At 39.1% G+C, this 25,565-nt stretch overlaps 1 protein-coding gene and 1 non-coding gene across 2 annotated transcripts in view; one reads left to right on the top strand and one right to left on the bottom strand.

Annotated features, from left to right (window-relative positions):
• ANKS1B (ankyrin repeat and sterile alpha motif domain containing 1B) overlaps window positions 1-25,565 on the bottom strand; it is a 410,716-nt gene that overhangs the window by 153,075 nt on the left and 232,076 nt on the right. Inside the window, 1 exon segment of the mRNA XM_030447180.1 lies at window positions 10,159-10,257. Coding sequence (XP_030303040.1) covers window positions 10,159-10,257 — 99 coding nt within the window.
• Window positions 17,405-17,477, top strand: TRNAK-CUU. The gene has a single exon. It is a non-coding gene; the product is annotated as a tRNA-Lys (tRNA).

Below are 25,565 nucleotides of genomic sequence, written 5' to 3'. Positions count from 1 at the left end.
GAGTTTTTGAATGAAAAAACTCAATACTTTGAAATATCTTTCTGGAAGTGCTACCTCTTTGCTTTATCAGAGCTCCAGTTCAGCTGCATCTTATTCCAGTCCACATTATTGGGTTGTAGCTGTTGGATTATTTGGTTTCTTTTTTTGTTATTTTTTTTCTTTCTATACTGCACCACAATCTTAGACTCCTCTCACAGATGATTCACCACCTGTGGGTTTCCTTCCTAATGGTATCTGCTAATTGATTTTTTTTTACTTTTTGAAAGGAAGAAACGCCTCCTACCTATTGACTGTATTTCTATGTATATCTTTTCAATCATTTTGCACCAGCTACAACATATGCACCAGTGGTATCAAACTCCTAAGCAGCTATGTGCATACTGTTTGACTCAGAGAAGTATAAAAACTCTAAGCTTTCAGGCATGACAGCCTTTCAAAGATTAACTGCTCATTTATAGGGGCAGTACTGTTCTGCAGACACTGCTACCAGTTCATTTGGTTGTTATCTTTGAAGAGAAGTCTTGGTGGGAGATGTTTCATTGCAGATGATTTTTAGTATGCCAGCTATGGAAAAGGCTAGAAATGAAGCCCATAGGTTTTAGAGAAAAAGAAATGTTTAAGAGAATATGATATAAATGAAGCATGGAAGAAGACACAAAGCATAGCAGATTACTCTCTGAGGTCCTATTGATCTATCATTAGTATTGCTTCCTTTGAAATGAACAGAAAAGCAGAAGCCAGAAAAAGTAATTTCTCACAATAAAACAGCAAAGTCAAGTAGCATCCTAATGGGTTAAGAAATCCTTTAAAAGAAACTGTACCTCAGTTTTTCTACAGGTGCATCACTGATATATCAATATAGTATTTTAAGGGAGGACAGAAGGTACTTGAGCTTCTGTCTCTGAAAGGTAGCCAAATAAACACAAATGGAGCTTCAAAGTATTCACATGCTCACTAGAAGCATGAAGGTGAATTCTGTAATATGAACTATTACTGGATTTCTCTGATCTTCTCAGAAAGATGAGGACCTAATGCTATTTTCTCCACAGGTAATATCACTACTGGTTGATCTCAACACTGTCTGTATTAAAATCAAGCTTTTTATCCACTGTATAAGGAGAAAGAGGTGACTTGACTTTCACATCTTTTTAAACGATGGCTATGATTACAGTGAATTTACACTTGTGTTAGTTTGCAAGAAAGATCTTTTTAGCAATCACAGAATGCTTTCTTTTAAACTGCTGGCCTAGCTGAAACACTTTAGCAGCACTTCTAGGAACTTGTATGAAACTATCAACTACCAATCTGAGTAATTCTAGGCAACTGTAATGGGGGGAGGTATCAGTTCTTTTCTTTCCTGTTTCTGTGAGTTGTCTGCTACATATTGTGTACTTTACAAATGCGATCAGTTAGATCTATGTTTTTGGAAGAAGAGGTCATTCATCCTCTGGAGCACAGACAGAAAAGGCACAGTGTCTTCAGAGTGTCTCTTCTGAAGACAACAGGGCCAGCCTGGCAGAGGGGCACCACATGGAGCTGCTGCCTGCAGCACCTCTGCAGAAACTGAGCCAGAGGTCAGGGGCAGAGAGCCAGCTCTCACAGGGGATGGGCTCAGCTCCCTAAGGACCTGAGAAGATTTGGTGTTTGCAGCTGATAAGAAAGCCACTGAGTGAAAACAGGGACCTATGTGCAAAGACACAGTGGGTGAGAAAGAGCTGAATATAAACCTTTTGGTTTTCTATACCATCTACTGTGTCATATATTTAAAAAGCAAACTATTCAAGCTTCTGTTCCATTAATGTTTGAATTTTCTTTCTGCTAATCAAAAGCCTTTCGTATTCTTGTGGAGCTTACTATAAAAAGATACAGGCACATTCACTTCACAGCGCTACTTGATTCGGGATCCTTCTCTGATGGTAAATCCAGAGTATCATGAGTTCAGATTTTCCTAAGACTGCCAGCATTGCAATAGCCACACTTTCAATGATTTTTGCAGTTGGATTCCATTTTCTGCATTTAAAGGAAAACAGATGCACACACACTTTTTTAGTTTGGTTTTGGTTTTGGTTTTTCCCCCTGGAAAAATTTATACAGATTCAGAAGACTGCAAATACCTCCTATTTCTTCATCAGACAAAATATCTGGGGCAGGGGATGAACAGGTCTCATTCAGTATTACTAAGGATGACGTATGCAATAGTTCAGGACATTTCATCTAAATCTGGAATTTGTGGAATAAGTGGAAGCTATGACATTTGATCTCAAGAGTTTCTATGAGTAGCATTTCTTAAAGCAGTCTGATGGGCATTTGTTGGTACTTCAGTGCATCAAACTAGAGCTTTATAGGCATGCTTTCAAAAACTGGATATTAGCACAGACTGATATCTCCCAAGTCAAGTTTTCACCCTTTGCTGGACCCTGAGTAGCTCTGCCTTTTTAACTTTATAGAACATGCTATCAACAGCATCTTTAGGTTTTTTTTATCCCACTCAGAAGTTGAACTCATGGTGATCTTTTTGGGCCAATAGTACCATGGTTTGGTGCCGCAGTAGGATTTAAAAGTAATTTACTACACCTTTGCTTTTGCAGGATAATCTAGGTATGGACTATCCAGCTTTCTTTTTGGAGAAAAGTAAACCAGGTCAGAACCAGTCATGCACCAAACACATTTCAGCCTCAAATATGGGCAAAAATATCTGAATTAAGGGCTTGACAACCTTATCACCTTCAATGGGAAAATGCACATGCACTCCCAGACAAAATGGTGGACCCCGTATTTGCTGTCAACTGCCTTTAGCTCCTCATGACTCATATCCCATTCTCTGAATGAAGTGTTTCAAGCAAAGGCACAGGAACAGAGATTAATGACTTTCTTTAAGAGAGGTATGATTTTTCTTAAAAAGATGAAAAGTAGGAGAGGATCGGTAAAAAGCTCTCATACCACTGGAGAAAGGTAAGAGGACATAGAGATGGCTTTCTTGGTGAGAGGAAACATAAAAAAGTAACTAGCAGGCCTTAACTTCAGCTGGCTTCAGGTCTTACTCCTCCCTACCCTTACTCCTACCTACTTCCCCATGCAATGGCAGTCACTTACATAGGACTTGTTAGCCTTTCACTCTGGCCACCTCACCAGACACCTTCTAGCTCCTCCTACTGGAACATTTTATAGTGGAATAACCTACACAGTTTTCAGACGGAAATGGAGACAGAAGTTAACATCCACACCCGAGAAAGCATAATAACTTATCTAACAACCCAGCGCCATTGAGGAGTAGAATGGGTGAAGTGAATCACAGAAGACTCAGAGGCTGTGAAGACATTTCCAATCCCGTTGTGTGGAGGTGGCAGTGGGGATAGAAATTCAATGACACAAGGAGACAGCGATCCATTTCATTGTAGTCTTCACATTACATTTCAAATATGCAATAGATTCAGTGTTAATCATGTCTGCCTTGTCTAACTCCAGTAACTCCTGCTTGGTCTTCCCTCCAAGGGAAGGGAAGGAAGGTGCAGCAGCCTGCATGTAAGGGCTTGATGCTCGGAGATTGAAAGAGAACAGAGGTTGTGTTTACACAGGTGTTGAAGATACCGGTCTTTCCTATCTTTCCTATTTCTGACTGTTAAAAAGATGTAACGGTGCCCTCAGCAGGGGCTGTGCAGAACACAGCCCTGACCAGTTTGGGAAACACTGGAAATGTTTATGTCCAGTCTGTCATGGAACCTGCTGTCTTGCAGGTAAATATTTAAAACCAGTGTCCTTTCACACTGTATATGAATTACAGTAAAACTGGGTACTTGCTCCATTTCTGGATAAGTATGGTTTCATAACCTGGTGATGGAGCGGGTGTATAGCATTTCCCATAAGGCAGGCAGTATCCAGATGATGCTAACACTGTTGCTGCTCACAAGAAACTGCTAGTTTTCTCTTTGAATTCAGCACTGGAGCTATGAACCATATGGGTATTGGAAGTTGCTTTGATGACCTGAAAATACATTCATAAATATACCTCAACAAGTAGAGGTGTGGGACGACTAAGTAGTAGCCTCTGTGGTTTCTGCCTGCATGTGGACAGGTTGCAGATGGGAATGTGGATCCTATTACTTACTGTTATGGAGCTCACGAACACATGAAGGTCTCAGGCAGGCCATCCACACCAGCAAATACTCCCAGAAAGCAAATGCCTGTGTCTCCTTTTTGGACAAAAGGATGTGCAGAAAGTCTAAGCTCATTCAGATTGTCATCACAGTCTAGTTGCAATGGAAAGAGCACTCCCTCTCTTATAGCATATTTCCTTGCCTGCTGACTATTCTCAGAGAAAGTGGTAGGCATTGCAGAGTCAGTCACAAATAACAAAGTATAAAAGAAGCAGGAAGAGAAAAAAGACTTCTTTTATGGGCAGTGGTGGCACGGTCATGGTAGTGGCATGCTACTGTTATCTGCATGATACAGATAAATAACAGCATTTCATGTCCACAGTTATAGGCTATCATTACTCATAGGCTCCCTTAGGAAGGAAAATATGAAACTGCTTCCATTAGATAGTTCTGAAGCACATGGGAGGAGGAAACATTTGGTCTATGTGACTAGTCTAAAGCTAGTAAACAGCCTGAAATATTTATAGCATGGATGTATCTAACTGCTTTGCTTTACTGATCCATTCCTCTTTTGCTGCATAATAGCGTAGACTATGCCTTTGCATTTCAGAGTTGAAAAGTTCAGCTGTTATGCTGGATTCTAGAACTATTTCAGTCTTTACGGTTAAAGGTATTATGAGCAGTGCAATGATAAGGTGAGATGCTTCCTTTGAAATCAGGAAAGTTATTTCCAGTGGCATTAGGAGAAAAAATGGCAGAGGAGAAAGCACTTCCAAGTGATTCTGGTTTGCATCTTCACTTTCAGCAGACAGGAACAAAAGAGTCATAGCCATCACATAAATGTTATGATGTCCACTTTCCAGTGTCTCCTAGTTTGGACATTATTTTTAGGAATGGAAGTTGGAATAATCTACCTATTAGCTGGGTTGAATGGGAAAGAACTAAACACCAGGATTCAAATCAGCTTGCTATACTCTCTGATGTCAAAGGCAATATCAATATAGCAATAGCAAACATGAGATGTGATCTTTCTCTGTTACTTACACAGCACTGTGCACTGTTAATGTGCACATGAGCAGTAGTTCTGTTTTCTGAAAAGACAGATTTACTGTTCTTGTACAGAAGATTTTTACATATGAGTAATAGGTTCATCACTTTTTGGAATCACAGCTCTACTGCTCATGTAATATCACTCTGAGAGAACATGTTCTCTTAGTCTGCTCATATTGTACTTCTTGTCTGGTTCTGCAAAGCATCCAAGAAGGAGTCTGGCTGCCTGCACACCACTGCTAAAGATTTCCATGCTTGCTTTGTGATGCAACCTCTCCATGCAGGAAGGAACAAGCTGCGTACTTTAAGAAGAGCTCTGAAGCCAGGAGAAAGCTGCTTTCAGCTAACATCTTTCTTCCATCTGTCAGATGAGAGAGAATGTGTTCTCATTATGAGTGGGGAGAAGAAGCCATATACTAAGCATCCCACACAAAACCAATCCTTTTTCTTATCTAAGTGCTCAGCTATGGGACAATGATTCTTATTTTCAAAAACAGTTTAGCTTTTGAGGAACTCATTAGGAAGAACTAATTTGCACACAGGTTTCGGTTGCCAGAATAACTTTACAGTGCTCCTTAGGTTTCCTCTGTCACTTAAATATGGCTGAAATGTTATGTAATGACTGCTATTATTTTCTTAGAAAAACATACCCTGTGCAGGGTTCTTTCCCCAATGTTTTTTTCTCAAGTCCTTGTACCTGCAACTTAAGTATCTTCTCAGACATTGTGTCTACCTCTCTACATTTCTGAACTTCCTTTTAATAAAACATAGAAAACACCTTGTCAAGTATTTATTGATTTCATTATGTTCACACACAAAAAATCTTAAATGTAGTATCAAAGTCTCCTATGAAATTTGTCTAAGACTGATGTCATGTATAAAATCTTTCCATCTCAAGAATTAACTTTACAAATTATATTTCTACTGGAATGTCTTAACCTTATCTAATAATAATAAGCCATGAAGTGCTCCAGTTAATATTAATGTGAAACTTGAATAACTTAAATTACATTAGTGAAAGATGAGAATTTGAGCTACTAGCTCTAATCCAGCAAAATAAAGGGTATTTTGAAAAGCAGAAATATAAGTGAAAGATCTCAACTCTGCCTGTCTCTTACAATCATATCAGTTTATCCGCTTACAAATACAGAATCATCAGTGAAAAATATTTTGAGAAAGCTGGTTAATCATACCTTTTTATACTGGTTAAACACTGCATAAGAAACTACAATGTTTGGACATATATATTTGGACATGTATGTGTAATTTTTTTTCATTTTATAACTACTTCAAGCCATAGAAAGTGACTCCTAAACAGTTTACTGGGGTTTGAAATGTAGAAATTCATCACTCTTTAGGAATTCAGCAATTATGATTTTGAAAAAGAGTTTTCAGCCTGAATTTCAGGCTGCAGAGATGAATAGTGATGAGAGTAACAAAAGAACTTTAAAAGGAGAGTATTTTAAAACCTTGACAATAGATTTGTTGCTTGATTTGTACCCTTCAAGCCTATTCAATACTGCCTGAGTATATGGCTGTCAGGAAGTGTTATTCCATAGATGTTTTTAAATGCTAAACTTCCACATCAAAATACGAGCACAAAAGCATCACAAGACAGGAAATATTAATAGTGAAACTACAAATAATATAATCAGTAATGCCATTAAGTATTAAAACACAAGGAGTCATCAAGTTAGATACAAATTAAATGAGTAATAGAAAAGAGGTACATGATAAAAACAAACTAAAATCATTTTTACCCAATGAGATTCAAATTTGTGAGACTCCAGTTATGGTTTGAGATCTCAGAATATTTAGACATTATGAAATATTTTGACTGCATGACAACAGAGCTGAACTTAACAACAAACAAATAGATGCACAAAAATGTTTCACAGTTCCTTGAAGAACGTGAAAGTTCTTTAGATCTTCAGCAACCTGTAGTGAATGGTGGGTTTTTAAACTTACTTTAAAACTTACCATGATCCAAATTTTTAGGCCTCCTCTTTATTCTAAAACTGTGCCCTCAAAAGAACTTAATTTTGAATAGGAAATTACTTATTTTTACTCTGTAAGCTCTCTTGCGTTGCTGAATCTTTTAAGTGAAGAAATATGATGCATAGTTTCAGATGTCTGCCCTAGTTCTGTTGTAACGTTCTTGTATCAAAGACACACTAAAAAACTGGTCCTTCAGGACTGTTTTTTTCCAGCTGCACAGGGAAGCTGCTAAAGACTCCCTCACCGTTATTCAGCCCATGCTTCAAGCTGTTCTGTAGTGCTTAATTATCTTTAGTTCAGAAGATGATGATTCTTCCAAGTAACTGCATAACCATCTTGCTCTCAACTGATTTCAAGAGTATCTCTATACCTTGACTCTGTCTTCCTGTCTCACATGAAGCACATTTTCAAAAGACCTCAGTTGGAGTTTTATGACAGAATCTGGTCTCAGTATTACTATAGTCTCCAAACCTCAGCACTATTTAATGTTTTAGTTAACACCAGTTACTAAGTGCAGAAAACACTAAATGGTGGTATATTAATAATCCATTTATTAATTTTGAAAAATTTAAACAGGAATACAAGAAAGATAATCTCTCTAAGAAGCAGGAAAAATGGGGAAAAAACCCTAAAACTTCCTCACCTAAAAGCTGGGATTAAGATTATAAAATTTTGTTTGAATGACAGAATTGCTGAAAAATTCACAAATTCATAGTTAAATCTTCAATATCTATTGTAATCCATCAAATCCTACTTTATATATACCTTCTACTTTAACCATTTATCTCACTTGTCTAATAAATTCTGTAATATTATTGTCTTTATAAACTTTTGGGATTTCAGTGCACAGACACATCTTATAGCATATATAGACTGACAAAACACATCCAGATACAGAAATGGTTCACGACTTCTAATTTTTCCCCCACAAAAACCACTCTTGTTCTCTTTCACAAGTGATCCATCCAGTAAGCCATGATGCATCAAAAAGCCTCTTTCAGCAATATCAGCCTCATGCTCTAGACTGAAAAGTTCTTTACAGAATCTCAGAATCTGTAGAGTTGGAAGGGCCTTCTAGAGACCTAGTCCAACCCCTTTGCTACAGCAGGATTGCATCCACAACCTCTCTTGGACACCTGTTCCTGGGCTGCTTCTGGGCCACTTTCTTGCTCTCATAGTAAAGAAGTATTTACTCACATTTATATGAAACTTCCTCTATCCCAGCTTGTGCCCATTGACTCTAGTCCTGGTGCTGGGCACTACTGAAAAGAGCCTGGTTCTGTTGTTCTGTTCCCCTTAGAGCCACCCTTTAGAGACATTGAAAAGGTCTCCCCTCAGTCTTCTCTCCAGGCTAAACAGTCCCAGCTCTCTTAACCTTTCCTCATAAAAGAGATGCTCCAGACCCCAAATTATACTTGTTGCCCTCCACTGGGCCCCAGCAGTTCCCTGTCTCTCTTGAACTGGAGGTCCCAGAATTGAACACAGCATTCCAGATGTGGTCTCACTATGTCAGAATAAAGGGGGAGGATGACCTCCTTCCACCCACTGGCCACAGTCTTCCTAATGTATCCCAGGATAAAATTTGCCTTCTTGGCCACAAAGGCACAATGCTGGCTCATGGTTAGCTTGTTGTCTACCTGGACTTCAAGACCTTCTCCCCAGGGCTGTCTTCCAGTGGATCAGCCCCTAACCTATAGTGATGCATGGGATTGTTCTTTCCCTGATGCAGAACCTTACATTTGCCCTTACTGACCCTCATTAGGTTCCTCTCTGCCCAACTCTCCAGCCTGTCCAGGTCACACTGGATGGCAGCTCAGCCCTCTGGTGTTTTAGCCACTCCTCCCAGTTTTGTGTCATCAGTGACCTTGCCAAGGACACACTCTGTTCCCTCATGTAGGTCACTGATGAATATGTTGAATAAGACTGGACTCAGTACTGACCCCTGGGGTACACCACTGGTTAGAGTCCTCCAACTTGACCCTGCACCACTGATCACAACTCTCAGCTCTGCCACTCAACCAGCTCTCAATCTACCTCAGTGTCCACTCATCTCGCCCACATTTCCTGATTTTCTAAATGAGAATGTTACAGGAGACAGTGTTGAAAGCTTTTAAAAACTCTTTAATAACTCTTTTGAGTGTCCAGTGCAAGCAAACTAATCTGTATTTACCTCAATTATTCTACTACAACACACTGCTCCCAAAACACTACATGCACTTTACACTAGATTTTATTCCTGAGCTAGTATCTTGCATTAAGTATCTGCACCACGTGGCAGCCTCTGAGCTTTACTGATGTCTGCTTCTCATTCTTTCTCCTTATACAACTTTCCAAAATGAAACAGTAAGTTTTCATGCTTGACCCACTATCTCTCGTTTGGGATGTTAGTAAAACCCTCTATTGATATATTCTGGTATGTAAAATATGATAAAAATCCCTTTCTATCACTGATTCTTAAATCCATACTTTAAATCATCTAGCACCACAAATGATTGGAAGAATGACTGCACGTTATTCTTTCCACAGCCAAGAAGCAAAATTCATGTACAGAGCAGCAAATCAAGAATAAAGCCTGCAGGAAGTCTCTCCATCTTATATGAAAGGCAGGTATTAGGCAAACAATGTTTCATCCAAGGCTTTTAAGACTATTTATATAAGGGGCAAAACATTTCCAGGCCAGCTGTTATGTAAAGACAAACATCTGGTATTCACTGAAAGCCTTATTTACACATATGTAGTGACAGTCTATTAGCAGATTTAAAACCCAAAAATAAGCGAAGTAAATTCTTAACACTCATCTCTTCAAATGACAGATTTTCTCCTTTGCTTTGCTTGTCCATTACACTTATACAAAGTGGGTCCAACACAATGATATGATGTTATGCCACAATTGCATAAGCAAAAAGCATGTCCACAAAACCAGTAGAGTTATGTGTATAACCATCCAAAAACATTTTAAATAGTGTTAAAGCTGCAAGTTTTTATTCTGTTGCTTTGATAATAAAAGAAACTATACCTTTGGGAGAAGCTGGATTGCTTGAAGTATTCTCTGTCTGTGTCCGGAGTTAAGGATTCCTATTTCCAAGAGATCCTGGTCCTCCATTACGTTGCTTCCCTAAAAATAGAAGAAAAAAAAAAAAAGAAAAAAAAATGTAGAATAAAAAGAAAAATAGCAGATGCCTTCAATCGCCTGAAACAAGCCCTTCTGTTGTGTTTAAAAGAGAATATTTTGCTTAACTTATAGTATCCGACAAGAATCATAAATTACTGATGATCGCATTGGTTTTCATGATGACAAAATATGGTGGAAAGCACTTAAACTCATGGACAATTTCTAAACTGCTGACAGCAGAGCCAGTAGAAAAATTGTAGCTCTCATTCAAGCCAAATACCAGATGTGAACCTTCTTTCATTTGATTGAAACCAAGGATGTGTCTAGAAAAATACTCTGAAACTTAATTTTTTCATTCCCCTCCTATCTCATCCAGCTATATTTGATGTTCATTTTTCTCCATACTTAGTAAAGAGTAAGACGAGCTGAATAGATGTGGATAAAATTATTTACTTCCTTGTTAGTAAAATGGTGAATAGACCGAAGAGGGGGAGTGATATCAACTAACCCCATAGAGTTCCTTCGTGTTCTCCCTGAATTTAACTGTACCAGTGCAGTCCTAAATTTACCCATCACTGCTCTTATCTCCTTGCTTGCAGGCAGATCAAATCACTCGTAACATACAAAGACTGAAAAAGACCATCTCTTCAAACAATACACAAAATAATTTCCCCCAGAAGCTCATAAAATAAGACTCTGCAATTCAAACCTCTATTCTTCAGAGCTGCTACAAGGAGAGGACCTGTAGCTTTTCAGGCAGGATATTAGGACTCCAGACTTCCTAGAGTCTGACACCACCTGGATAGCTAGGTTTGGTATTTGAAGGTTAAGTTACTCGATTATCTGACAGTGTCCATTGGGAATCACCCGAGTCACAATAGTAATTCAAAAAGGGAACTGCAGCCAGGGGTCAGATCAAGATGGTTCAAATAAGGCTGGCAGTCTTGCATTGTATTTTCAGACTACCTAATTTTAAACAAAAACTTGGTTGATTTTTTTTTTTAAAGTTTCTATTACAGCTGTGAACAAAACATGCAAAAACCATATGACCTGTCTAAACTCTTGCACCTGGTGGAATCTCATGACAATATTTAGCTAACAGCAAGAATTCTTATTATTTGTACTTATTTAATATCATCATGAAATAGGCTTTATGCAAGCAATTCTATGAAAAACTTAATTTCCACCTTTCTATTTGGCTTGCTGCTTTTGGCTCAGTAAAGCTCTTAAGCAGCAGTAAATGGAAAGCTAATAGGCGCATAACAAAACATGATTAAATACTTTCCCAAATCAGTTTAATAATGGGTATGAATTCTTTCTGAATATCAAGTCTCCTGTCCCACAGCAAAATAGTTTTCTTTCAAAAAGCACAGTGGAATATGCAATACTTCACCCTGTTCAGCTGCTAAATCTTCATTCTTTTCAGATGGGCTGATTAGTTTACAGATGAACTCTTGAGGACTCTCAAGTGCTACTCTGCAGAGTATCCTGCAAAATCTAGGGGAGGTCTTTTTAAGGCAATCATGGAAACTTTGCAAAGCTATTACGTTTAAAATTATATTTCACAGTAAGTGGTATGATTTAAGACTACAAGTCTGCAAACCATATCCTGAAAGAATCTGTGTGCAGCATTCAGAGCAGGGGCAGGCAGAGCTCTGCTCTACAGAGAGAGTGTGGAATCATGCTGGTTTAAGAAGAGGACGTGGTGTAAGGGAGCATGCAGCACAAGCTGTGCAAACAGTGAAAGTGACCTGGTGGGGTTAATACTCCCTTCATCTCCTTGGTAAACGCATACAAAATATAATTTCCCTTTTCTTCCTTCCTTCTGTAAATAACCTAGAGGAGGCTGTAAATTTAGAGGAAGAAATGGGGAAAAAACCCCTGCATTTCTGGGCTAGATTCTCCAGCTGCTGAAAACAGCTATCATAAATGGATGTAAGAAAACTGAGCCAACTGAGGATCCAGTCTAAAACAAAGACCATGCATTTTCCTTCATTTAAAAAAATGCAGCTATTTTGTTTACAGATATTGCTTGCACTTCTATTTCACTGTTTTTCAGATTTCACCTTTCATCACTGAGCAATGTTTACACAGAATCACTGAACTACCACACATTGTTTATTGGTGTCAGTAACCTTGCCATCCAGCTTCAGATATTGCAATGTTTAAAACTCAATTCAAATGAGTCTTACACACAGGAAAAATCCTGTCTATTTGCACAAATCTGCTGCATAGCAGAGACTACATTATTTTATTCTTTACAATTATTTTTTCCTTTTATATTAGTTAGTAAATTTTGTTTCTTTGCAGTTGGTATTATTGGTTTCTTGAATTATGTAAAATTAGCAAAATATGGAATTCATGTTGCCTCCTTGTGCCCTCTCTTAGAAGGCCGCAATGTGGTCTTTCAGTGTTCTCAGGTTTTGGATCTTTTCCAGTGTATTACCATCACTGTCAATAGTATCAGACACTCATCCTGTAAAATGGGCTGTATTGTCTCCTGCCAGGGAGGTAAAATAGCTCTTTGCCTTTTCACAACAGCAAACCAGGAAACTTTAGATGTTCCTTTTATACTCACTATTGCTTAACACAGAGTAGTAAACTTATTCCTGTCCCTTATTCCTGTCTCCCTGGTTTCTGCTCCATTCTCCCCTTAATCCCAGTCCATAATTCTTTTTTTTCCCTGATTCCTTTTCTTGCACTCCTCCAATCTACTTTCATAGGCCCCTACTTTGTGAGGAAAAAATCACTCCCTTCTGCAGCAGGACAGAGACAAGAGGAGAAATTCTCTCCCCGTTCTTAGCTGCCATACACACACATAAGATGGGCCAAAATTAAACTTCAGTTGACTTTACAGAGATGACATGGCAAATGCAATTAAAATGAATGTTAATGCATGAATGTCTTTTTGCATTATTTCAGCCTTAAAAATAGCTGAGCTATGCTAGCTGAAACATTCATGAAACAGAAATTATTCTAGTAGACAGCTAGAGAATTTGAGTACAGAGATTTAACTTTGATATGCTTATATACAGAACAGGTTCTTATAACAAGAAATATGGGACAGCAATCTCTACTGGGGTTATTATGCTTTTATCACATATTAAAAGCATAAGAGGCTTTATGATACTGCAGTTTCTTAAGTCTATAGGAAAACTTAGTTGAAAGGTAAACTTTCTTCTTGGAATAAAAGCAATGACAAGATATCAAAACTGGTTATACTAGGGCAGATTCCAATCTCCCTCACTTCAGATTACACCATTGAGGTTCCTGTCTTGTTAATGGCCACAGATAGCCTTACTTATGAATTAGAAATTTCTGGTTCTGAAGTTCCAGCTAGAAAACACTGTAGGTGCCCCTCCTGGGATTTGTGGTTCTGCACAACTCTCAGGAATATCATAATTTTACCCTGTAAGCACATACAGCAAGCCAGTCTCTTGAGTAAGAAGGCAGTAGTTTCACAGAACAGTTGGGCTCAAGAAGGAAGGAAAAATGACTCTGCATGTGGGAGACTGGAGGCATATGAAAAACAGCACAACTTAAAAAACTCAGAATTTTTGCCAAAATATGAGGTAGTTGCTATAAATAAGTACAGAACAAAACACATAATGGTACATTGTGAGATGAAGATTTTACTGGCATTTATTGGGGTTGTTCCACACCCAATCACCTCTGTCACTCTCCACCTGAAATTCATATAGCATTTCACAAAAATGCCAAGGTAGGCCTTTATATCAGATTCCAAATGTATGTAAGTACAGACATATGTATACAGAATCTTCAGAAAAGAATTCAGTATGGAATATATCACATTTATAGAAAAAATGAGTAACTTCTCTATTAAAAGTAGCCTAATTTTAATACACCAAACAGCTCAAAGAATATCTAGAATCCAAGCTAAGCAAAAGATTTGTAGCTTTGTAGACAAAAGCCTTTTAAAGATTTGTCCCTGAAGATAATAAAATACGGTGATTAGAAGAACATATTTTGATAGCAGGTATGACTATGTTTTTCACTGCCCTCCTTTTGTACCTGTGTTTTTAATTTCCATATATTTTTCTGTGCACGCAACCTATAGTGAAAAAATCCAATGCCTGCTTCTATCAGCTAAGTAAAATAAAAATGGTACAAAAGATTTAAAAAAGCTGTAAGATATATCACTAGACTTATCAAACTAAACCACTGAAGTTGGAAGAGGGGGGGTTGTGAGGAACACACCACCTGCATAAGCTTTTTGATCTTATTCTTGCTCTTCACCTCGGCTAATGTATTTAAAGCCTGATAAAAGCTAGAGAGAAGTTTCACAGATTTTCACTGAAATCAAAGTTCAGGGAAAAAAAAACCAATGGGGAGATAAATGTGTATGTTTCATTTTATGTAAATTGAATAGAAACTTGCTGAAAATAAAAATAAAAAAGAAAAAAAAAACTGATTTTGCATTTGTGGTTTTTTTTTCTCCTACATATCGCTTACATAATAAAAGATTATTTAGGAAAGAAATAGAAGATTTAGGAGAGTTCTGCCTATAGACTGGCAATACCAACTAACCCAGCTTTTTCTACATTTAGCTATGTCACCTAGAGGAGAAAAAGTATTGAATCTGGTGCCTAAAGCTGTGTAAGAGCTGCTATCCAGCAGGCTGAGTTTAATTCCTTTGCTGAGCAGCCATTCTTGAGATCTAGTTCAAAGGGAGATGCCAAGTGCCATTGGAAGTGGCACCAACTTCTGATAACCCTTTAATAGTTTTGGTGTGTGGGAAATGGGTTTGTCCAGCAGCAGGGCTGGTGTGGCTAATAGAAAGATGACTTCTGAGTTTAATACAGTATTGATGGGATAACATTCATGTTGCTTAAGGAGCACTATGCACTCTCCTTTGCCCTTTCCCAGCCACCCACTAGGGAATCTGCTGCAGTGTCAATATTTTCTGTTTGCACTGAATCTCACCCTGGCTGTCTGAGAGCTGACATTGCAGGGACCTAAATGGAGCTGGGGGAACAGGCCTCATACTCAGATTGTCAGGGTTTCTGGCAACATGACCTGGCAAAAAAAGGAAAGGAGGAGAACTGAGGAGGTGCTACAGCAGGGGCAGATGGGATTGTTCTTCCTGTATACATGCTTGGAGACTGAGGTCAGAGATAGAAAGCTAGGACTGACAGCATCAAATAGCAATATTGTTCCTTATCACTTCCATTCCAAATGCATAACTGGGAAGGAAGGAACCAGCCATCTATTATCAATGGGAACAAGGGCTGTTATGAAACCCATCCTCAGTGGCTCACACTGCTCTGCTTCTCAACAAACTGTAATTGGCATTTAAAGTGTCCTTTGGCTGGGAACAAAGGCATCTCACAAAATGGTTAATGACCTGCTGAATAACCAGGATTTTTTTTTTCACTGTCTAAATCACATGCCAGGTTTATCATTTTTTGCCACAGCATAACTTTTCCACAGGGAAAAGAGTTTATTTCTTAGAAACTCACAAGAAGTAACGAGAGAAATGTAGTTTACAATAATGAAAACTGCTTCTTATTAGTGCAAAAATTTAAGGCAATGTGTCACACATTTCCTTTCCAAACAGGAACTGGCAGATTACCAGAATTTAGCAAGCTTCAGTATGAGTGAAAAGGTTGCCTCTCATAGTATTGCCACTGCTAACAAGAAAACAAGATCTATAAGAATGATTATTGAGCAAAATACTTAACTTGTACTTTGAGGTCAGAAAGATTTTTAGATTCCTGGAGATACTGAAGAAACTGTTATTTTACCTACAAACCTGACAAGATTATGTTAGAAAAATCCCCTGCAGAAGCACGACATTTTGCCCTGTGGAAAAGAGACTGATTATAGAATATGCTAGGAAGAAAGAACAGTGCATGCTGGAAAATAATTGTTTGATAACGGCCTCCCAAAATTAATTGGCCTTTAAACTACTGATACTTATGCTTAATCCTCACCTTGCTCTATTGTCAGTCTTACATTTACATTTATCAACTAAAAACCAAACAGAAAACTGAAAGAAAATTTACCATATTACTGTAATTTTGTCTGCAAGTAATAATAAATTACTAATGAAAAGCTAACTAACAAAAGCCATTTCTTCATAGATAAGATTGAGGTGATAGCAACTCAGAGCTCTAATGTACAAAGTATGCATAAAGATAGAACTGGTGATGCAAGTAAGGTGAGTTTAAAACAGAGCCCCAACAGACCCCTGGTCCCACTCTACCTATGTTTTGAAGATCCATTTCTGGTTCACATTCAGCTCTTCCAGAAATGAACTTGAAGTAACCAGTAAAATCCAAAACTTTTCAAATAGTGATATGCAAATTAACATATAGTCACAGACCTTTCACACAACAGTAATAGTTAATTAAAGTATAGTGATAATTAAAAAATTCTGATAGCTGGGGCAAGGATCCTTGTAGGAAGAATTTCTGCTATTTTTATCCCCTCTTCCTTGAAGCACTGATTCATTACAACCAACACAATTGTCACATGAAAATTAGCTGCACAGATAAGGTGGCAATTGAAAAAATTGCCTCTGATGTTGTACTTGGCCCACTTAATTACTAACACTGTTGACCCAACTCTGTCTGCCTATTTAGTCATAACAATTCAATAAAATAATTATTAATACTTACCTAAATTACATCTTAATGTTGTGAATGTATATTGCAAAGATAATTTCACTTCATTTGAGTAATGAAAATTCCAGAGAGTCTATATTGTACCATTATTCAGATTACTTGAGATAAATGCTAGTTAGCTTAGATGCTAAATTTCTCAAAGGACCCACTTTAAAAATCAATATTACTGTGAGCTAATTAACAGACTTCTACATTCTCGGAAAAATATTCCTTTCTCCAATAAGTGTGTGAGTTTAGGGAGTACAGGAAGGGGTACAGGAAGGCAATCAGACAAAACCAAGGGGTAAACGTTATATTTTCAAATATAACAAAAAATGTAGAATACCCGCTCTGCTCCTAACATGAAGTTCTGTTTAACCTTCAAGTTAACACTGATATTTTTGCAATAAATACAAAAACTCTATTCATCTCCCAGAATGTCTCATAGAAGTATTTCCTTCTTTGCGTTTTGATCAACCCTTGTCTTGCTGGTTAAAATGTGAGCCTGTCACGGTTTAACATTGGCCCGGCTAGCTCAGTCGGTAGAGCACGGGACCCTTAATCCCAGAGTTGTGGGTTCGAGTCCCACGTTGGGCACCAATAAATATGTCACAGTTTAGCACTGAACTGGCAATTAAACCAAGTAACAGACGCTCTCTATTAATCTCTCTCTCCTCCTTGTTGCATAAGGGAGAGAGACTTATGGGTTGGAAACTAAACTATACAACTTTAATGAAAGAGTAATGACAAATAGGAAAAATTACTAAAAATATATAAATACACAGGAAAATGGATACCACGTTCCTCTCCCCTTTTCCCCCAGTAACTCTCACATCACCACTGAGGTTGCAGGGCAGCCCTGGGAAGGTCCAGGCTGGACTCCTGGAGTCGGCAGCAGTCGGGAACTGGAGGCAGGAACACACAGATATGGGCTGGCATGGATCAGGACCACAGGCAAAGGAATGGACAGAATCCTTCCAGGATGCTGGGTGAAGGAGGGGAAGCAGGAAAGGCAGAAAGGGCAGGCAGACGGAAGCTGAAAGCAGGAAATCTGGCTTGGCCCTCGTGATCCCTCAAATTTATACTGAGTATGACGTATATGGGATGGAATACTCTGTTTGGTCAATTCTGGCATCTATCTTGTCTGTTCCTCCCCAAAGCAGGGCTGCAGGTGGGACCTCTTTATTCCTTCTGGAGGGTAAAAGGTTTCCTCAGAGCTGAGCAGTATCCTTGGCTCTGCATACCAGTCTCTAGCAGTAACTATAAACATCGAGTGTTATCAGTCCTAGAAGCAGACACTGTCTGAGAAACTTGCTGTTAATTTCAGCAAGTGCAACTACTTACAAGAGACTTAGCTAAAAGCAAAAGTAAAGACAGAAAATCACCTTTATCCTGGCCCAAACCAGGACAGAGCCACTCAAATGAGCCCAGAGAGTACTAAACACACAGTCAAAGACTTTGAAATTCTGGTCAAGATCCGTGTCTTAAAACTGGGTTATTGACAGAAAGAATCTGTGAAATAGCAGCAAAGAAAACAACTCAAGAAAGTACTTAAGCCTTCAGAATCTTACACCTTAAATTTATGTTTGAGGTCCTGAAAGTACCTGCTCATCTCCTGCCTGCAAATGAATCCTTCTCATATCAGTGGCTTAAAATTTGGGCAGCCTGCTGTCCAAGCTCACCATTGGGTTTCCAAGCTTGGAAACCATGTCCAACCTTCAAGTGGGTGTAGGAAGTAGGTTCTCTTCCTTGATACCAACAGACCATGATATGGTAAGAAGTCTCATGGCATGTCCAAGGCAGAAACACAGGAGCACAGCATGAATTGGCAGCTGCTCATTCTCACAAATGTGATGGAAGGAGGAAGAATTGCTTTGTATTTCCCATCACACAGATCAGCCATCAGAGGGTTCCTTCAGAAGTTGGGAGATCAGATTCACATGTCCTTCACAAAATTGAATTTCCCAAATAGTGAGGAAGCTAACCAACAATGGATAGGAAAGGGCATTCTGGGATTGAGAAGAAATTGCTCATTGGTCCTGCTGAAAGTAAATTGCTGTGAAGTTTAGTCAGTAAGCTAGAAAGAAATATTATCTTTTAGATCAGTGACAGCTGGCTGTGGTAAATCAAACTTCTTGTGCTAGAAATGTTTCTGGTTTACATCCAGTGCCTGCCAAATATAAAAAAAACTGAGAAAAAGCTAAAAACTCAAGACTTTCTGTGTCTTTCAACCAAGTATCCTAACTTCTGAGCTACAGACTCATACTTCTGGTGCACACTGTAATTCTGAAAGAAAACAGTGAACCATCTGTCCTCATCCAAAGGATAATTTGGGTGTCAAAATCCAGGGAGCAGCACAGGAAATCCATCCTCCAAATGGTATCTAGTGCAGGGCTGCAAAAGGAGGCAAAACTTTCAGATGCAACTCCTGTTTCAGAGTACCTTACTGGCTTCCTCTGCCTAGCATCTCAAACCCCTATCTTAGGTGCCTCTCTCTTCCTATTAAGGTGGGCCTTGTGTGTATGATCCAATTGTATGGATCCCTTTCCTAAAGACAGGAACTGTAAAGACAAGAGTGGTGATGCTCACCATACCTGCAGCTCACTTCAGGTCTTGGAGGCCTCAGGTGGCTGTTTGGTATCCAGTCTGCACACTGCAAACCCAAGGCACTGTCTAACATGCAGATGCTCAAACTATTTTCGGGACCTAGCTGCTAGTAATTGGAGACTGTTAGGCAATATGAACTTGCTCTTTTGCTTAATATCATATTACAAATATTACATAATAAAATATGAAGGAGCCCCCCCCCCCAAAAAATACTGAAAAATGAATGGTGTTTTCTATGTGTCACTGATTTGCTATATTTAAATGTGTCTCCTATTTCACTTTGCTCCTTTGGATCTGTAGTGGCAAAGAAAGGGTAAAAAGTAAGAAAGCTTGACAAAGAAAGAGAAACTGGAATATACTAACTTACTCCAGGTGTAAATTTAAAAGGTGCGGTGAAAATACAAACTTAGGGTTGTCTGCTAAATACAGTCATTATGCTGAGACCCATTTTAATGTATTCCTACAGATTTTGTTTGCTAAGGCAAGCACACTAAATAGCAGGATTGAATAAGGTATTGTCATCTCCCACTGCACACCAACTGAGATTTCTGTTACATGTGATTTTTCTTATACAAGCTGTTGTGATTTATTTCCATGGTCTGTACAGAGATATCACTAGCCAGACCCCTGAAGCCCGAGAGGTAAGCGGAGATGGCTTCCATTTTCTCAAACCCTTTCTAAAAATACAAGAACATTTGATTAAGGGTTGACAATTTTCTTTTCTTCCTTTGCTTGTTCTTGTAATTCATTTCGCAGGGGAAGTGGGCTGTGTTTTTCTTATCCCTTCCAATTCAGCAGCCGGGCGGCTGGCTTTGCCGACCCACTCCTGTCACCACGGCAACCAGCAGATCGCTGTAGTGTGATTCCATGCACTCTATGTCACTACATGGTGCTATTGTTCTCTGGTAATGACCTGAGAGCTACATCACCCTATTCTCATAAAGGGGGGGTTAATCATTGTCCCTCTAGATGGTCAGCCCACACGTGGACTACAGCATTGTATTAGGATGTGTTTTGTTTCACGTGCAGTGACTTCAAGAACGACCCTGGAGCCTGTGTTCAGCACCAAGCAGACACTGCTCCTCAGAAACATGCTAGAAAATCTGGATCGAGGCCATCGTACTCAAGAATCAGACAAAATGAGCACACCAGTTGAGATCAAACGTTTCTCTGACTCCTTGGCTTAGCCTCTCTGCTAGTGGTGGAAATTGCCCAGAAAAGTAAAACATATAATTCATTTTTCTTATAGGATTTTTTTCACTCTCATCTTTGGGCTAATTCAAAGTTTAGCACATGGGCATTTAGCTACACTAGTGACCAAGTGCTGGATATATAGCTGGCAGAGGACCTGATTTTGCTAAAATCCACCACAGATTTCAACAGATACATAAGGCTCAGCTACACTTAACCGTTTTGAAGATTTACCATCACTTTTCTAGATGGCAGCAAATCATCCCTGCACTGCAAAGCTTATTTCTTTTCATGCGTTGCAGAGATGGCAGGGGCCCTGGACTAGGTTTCTTACAAATTAACTTTGTGATGATATATTCCAAAAGAATCAAAATAGGAACAGTGCCTTCCAAACTGTGCTATGATAACAGGCCCAGAGTTGTAGAGATGAAAGAAAAGATACCTAGAGTCACAGAACTAGAATCACTGAATAGTTTGAGTCAGAAGGGATCTTCATCTAGTCTACCCCCAAGCCATAAGCAGGGATATCTTTCATGTTGCCCTGTCCAACCTGGCCTTGAACACTTCCAGGGGTGGGCATTCACTGCTTCTCTGGGCAGCCTGTTCCAGTTTAACATTATGCTTGCTGTAAAGAAAATTCTTCCTTATGTCCAATGTGAATCTACCCTTTTCCAGTTTAAAATTTGTCTTGCCACTTTTGTCTTGTCCTGGTAAAAAGTCTCCATTTTTCTCATAAATCCCATTTAAGTGTTGGAAGGCCATCATGAGGTCTCCCTAGAACTTTCTCTTCTCCAGGCTGAATGACCTCAATTCTCTTAGCCTGTCTTCATAGGAGAGGTGCTCCAGACCTCTGATTATCTTTGTGGCCCTCCTCCAGACTCTCTTGAACAGATCCATGTCTTCCTTGTGCTAGGGACCCAAAGGCTGGATGAAGTACTCCACGTAGGGTCTCACAGAAGCAGAATAGAAGGGGAGAATCACCTCCCCCAGCTTGCTGACCAGGCTTCTTTTCATGCAGCCGAAGATGCCCTTGGTTTTCTGGGCTATGAGTTCATGTTGCTGCTTCATATTCAATTTTTCATCCATCAGTAACCCCAAGTCCTTCTCTGCAGGGCTGTTCTAAATCAATTCATCCCCCAGCCTTTACTGATACTGAGGACTGCCCCTACCCAGGTGCAGGACCTTGCACTAGGTCTTGTTGAACTTGATGACACTTACATAGGACCATGACTCAAGCCCATAAAATTACCTTGGGTTTGCATAAATAGGATATTTCATTCTCTGTCCTTTTCTGACGCCTAAAACACTTGAACAAGGTATAAGTGAACAATGAGTCAAAGGAATGAGGGAAAGATATTCCATTTACATTAAATTTATCTAAAAATTAAAGTTTCAGTTTTGGAAAACAGCTGGGTAACCACTGATACCTAAGTGCACTCTGGAATGACTCACTGGTCACTGCATTTCTTCATGTTTCTTTGTCAGTTCATGAAAACATATTTGTAAAATTAAATAGTAGCATTTCATGTAGCAAGGTCTAACTGTTACAACAATAGTACACCCAGAACCTATAAAAAAACCTGTGTAGATATTGACTGGATCCTATATCAAATATAATATGCCACAGGCATCAAAATATTTTGCCCACATTTTTAAAGTATCTTGCCACTGAACAATAACATTTATATTTCTGAAATGTAAAAATAAACAAGCACATTCAGTAAATAAACAAACAAATGCAAAATCAGATATCTGGCTGTGTTAGCAAGATAGCAAACTGTCTACTCTCTGTTCCCTTCCTCTCTTTATAATTTTTATTTCAGGCTGTGCAACTTATTCCCTATCCACATACTGTAGGCAGATATAGTTCACATACAGACCTTTCTTCCTGGTCACATTCTCTGTTTTATTTGCACATTTTCTACTCTTTTGCAAATACTGTTGCACTGTTTACTTCAGATCCTACACAAAAGCAGTAATCAGTGTGAGTACCATAGCTCTGTGTTTTCTACCCCTAACTAAGTAGTTAGAAGTTACAAATACACATGTAATATGACATTTTTATACCAATCATTGAATTAATTGCATACATAATGACAGGCATAACCATTCATTACCACTGAATATATAAAAAAAAAGATCTACACATTTGAAGAAGTCTGTTCTCATAAGCTGAACTATCTAGCTTGACACCAGCCAAAGCAAGTACTAGCTGTGAAGTTTAAAGTCACATGTTGGTCTCATACAGGCAGTCATGGAATCTTATTATATTCCTTTGAATTATTCCTCCTGTCTAGCAAATAGTATTTGGTTTCAAGAATCTTCTATGAAGAAATAAACTTGTTCTGATATTTATCTGAGGGGCTGATTATTCTTCCTATAGACATGCTGCATTTTCTTAAAAAATATGAGTTAGCATGTTAAAGATTAATGAGACCACAACTTGATATATCCTTAAGGAAGTATTCCCTGTATGAAGACTGACCCAGTGCCGAAACTCTGGAAGAATTCTGCAATATTTTTACACAGATGATTTTCCAAGTACACATGTTGGGATGCTTACTGTCAGAGCCCAGCAATCTGACACTGCTACTTGATTTCTCTCAATCACAGAAAACCTTCATGCAAGTCAAATGACTTGTGTCAAGATGACACAAAGATGGGAGGACTGGCTGGAACCCCAGAAGGCTGTGCTGCCATTCAGAGGGACTGAGACAGGCTGGAGAGTTGGGCAAGGAGAAAGTTAATGAATTACCACAGGGGCAAGTGTAAGGTCTCACATCTGGGAAAGAACAACCCCAGTACCTGTATAGGTTGAGGACTGATGAGTCAGAAAACAGCATGGAGGAAAGGGACCTGGGGGTGCTGGTGGACAGAAGGATGACCATAAGCCAGCAATGTGGCCTTGTGGCCAAGAAGTCCAGTGGTATCCTGGGGTGCATTAGAAGGGGGATGGTTAGTAAGTTGAGAGAGGTTCTCCTCCGCCCTTTACTCTGCCCTGGTGAGGCCACATCTGTAATATTGTGTCCAGTTCTGGGACCCTCAGTTCAAGTAGGACAGGGAACTGCTTGAGAGAGTCCAATGCAGAAGCCACAAAGATGATTAAGGGAGTGGAGCATCTCCCTTCTGAGGACAGGTGAAGGAGCTGGGTCTCTTCAGCTTGCAGAAGAGAATGAAGGGTTTGTAAATATGTAAGGGGTGAGTGCCAGGCGGATGGAGTCAAGCTTTTGTCAGGGGTGACTGACATTAGGACAAGGGACAATGGTTATAAACTGGAGCACAGGCAGTTCCATATAAATATAAGGAACAATTTTTTCATTGTGAGGGTGACAGAGCACTGGCACAGGCTGCCCAGGGAGGTTTTGGAGTCTCCTTCCCTGGAGACATTCAAAACCCACCTGGACACATTCCTGTGTGACCTCCTGTAGGTGACCCTGCTCTGGCAAGGGGTTTGGATTCAATGATCTCTCAAGGTCTCTTCCAGCCCCCAGCACTCTGTGATTTCTGTGAAGTCAGTCTGACTGATGCTGCTGTGATGAGCATTTCCACCAAAGCATTTCCAATAAAAGGATACCACATCCAACAAGTAATAGACAGCCCCAGGGGGGGCCCCCATATCCAAATTCAAGCATTTTTTTACTGATGCTTTGCAGATTTCTTCGTGAGTAAGCTTTTCCTATTTTAACTTTTCTTTGCAAAAAAGAAATGCTCTTAATGATCCTGAACATCCGTGAATCTCACTGGCCCCTTCTTCTAATATTGGGTCCAAAACAGATCAGACCTACCAACAAACCAGATATAAAACTAAGCCTGATCTATTGACACTAGATTATAGGAGACTGTAATTTCACTTGCTAAAATTTCTGTATTTCAGTTCACCTTCTTAAAAGAAAACTTAGGAAGGTGTTGGCCTCTTCTCCTAAGTAAATAATGATAAGACTAGACGAAATGGCATGAAGTGGCACAAGGGAACATTTAGATCAGGTATTAGAAAGAGTTTCTTTACTGAGACAGTAGTCAGGAACTTTAAAGGGCTGCCCAGGGAGGGTGGAGTCACTATCCCTGGTGGTATTTAAAAAAAAGTGTACATGTGGCGCTTTAGTACATGCTCTTCTGGGTTGATGGTTGGACTCAGTGATCTTAGAGGTCTTTTCCAACCATAGAAAAAAATAAAAAAGAAAGAGTAAAATAAGAGCTGCCAATCCCCATTACACATTGGAGGAGTGTTACAAGGTCACTAAGCTACAAAACACCACAGTGAAAACTGTTCAATACTTCCTTACCACCCTTCACCCCAGGATACATATTCTACATGGCATCATACACTCAGTATAATTATATTTATGAATAATCTATTAATTCAGTGCAGGAGGTGGAGAATAATTACAAAATAAGATAGCTGATATTTCTTTTTTTAGCCTATCATGCTCTGTGTGGGTCCATGTCTTACATATAGTTTTCCATTGAAGACCTCACCAGTAAGAATGACTCATTTTCTTCAGACTTTTTTTAGACATTCATTAAAACAATGTTAGACAGCTCCAAAATAAGAATTAATATATCTTCATAGGACTCCCTCAATGCAAGGTAGCATTGTTATACCCATTAAACCATTAAAGAATTAGAGTAGTGCTAATTAGGGGTACTGTTAGTTCTCAGAACCGAAATGCAGGGATTGTTTTCTTCAGTTTCAATGTGCACTTTGTATTTATCTAAACATGCATTCAAAGGACAACTGTAGTCAAATTCAGATTTAGCTGTGATCACCCCCATTCCAGAAAAAACAGCTTCTGCTCCTACCTTTCCACATGTGTATTAAAGGGTTTTCAGTGACTCAGTTTCATCAGAAGAGCTTGTCACAATTTTTAGCTATTTGTCCAGCCAAAT

Source organism: Calypte anna, chromosome 1 (genome assembly GCF_003957555.1).
Source record: "Calypte anna isolate BGI_N300 chromosome 1, bCalAnn1_v1.p, whole genome shotgun sequence".
Classification (NCBI taxonomy): domain Eukaryota; kingdom Metazoa; phylum Chordata; class Aves; order Apodiformes; family Trochilidae; genus Calypte; species Calypte anna.
Note: the sequence above shows the minus strand (reverse complement) of the source record. Positions and strands in the feature narration are given on the sequence as shown.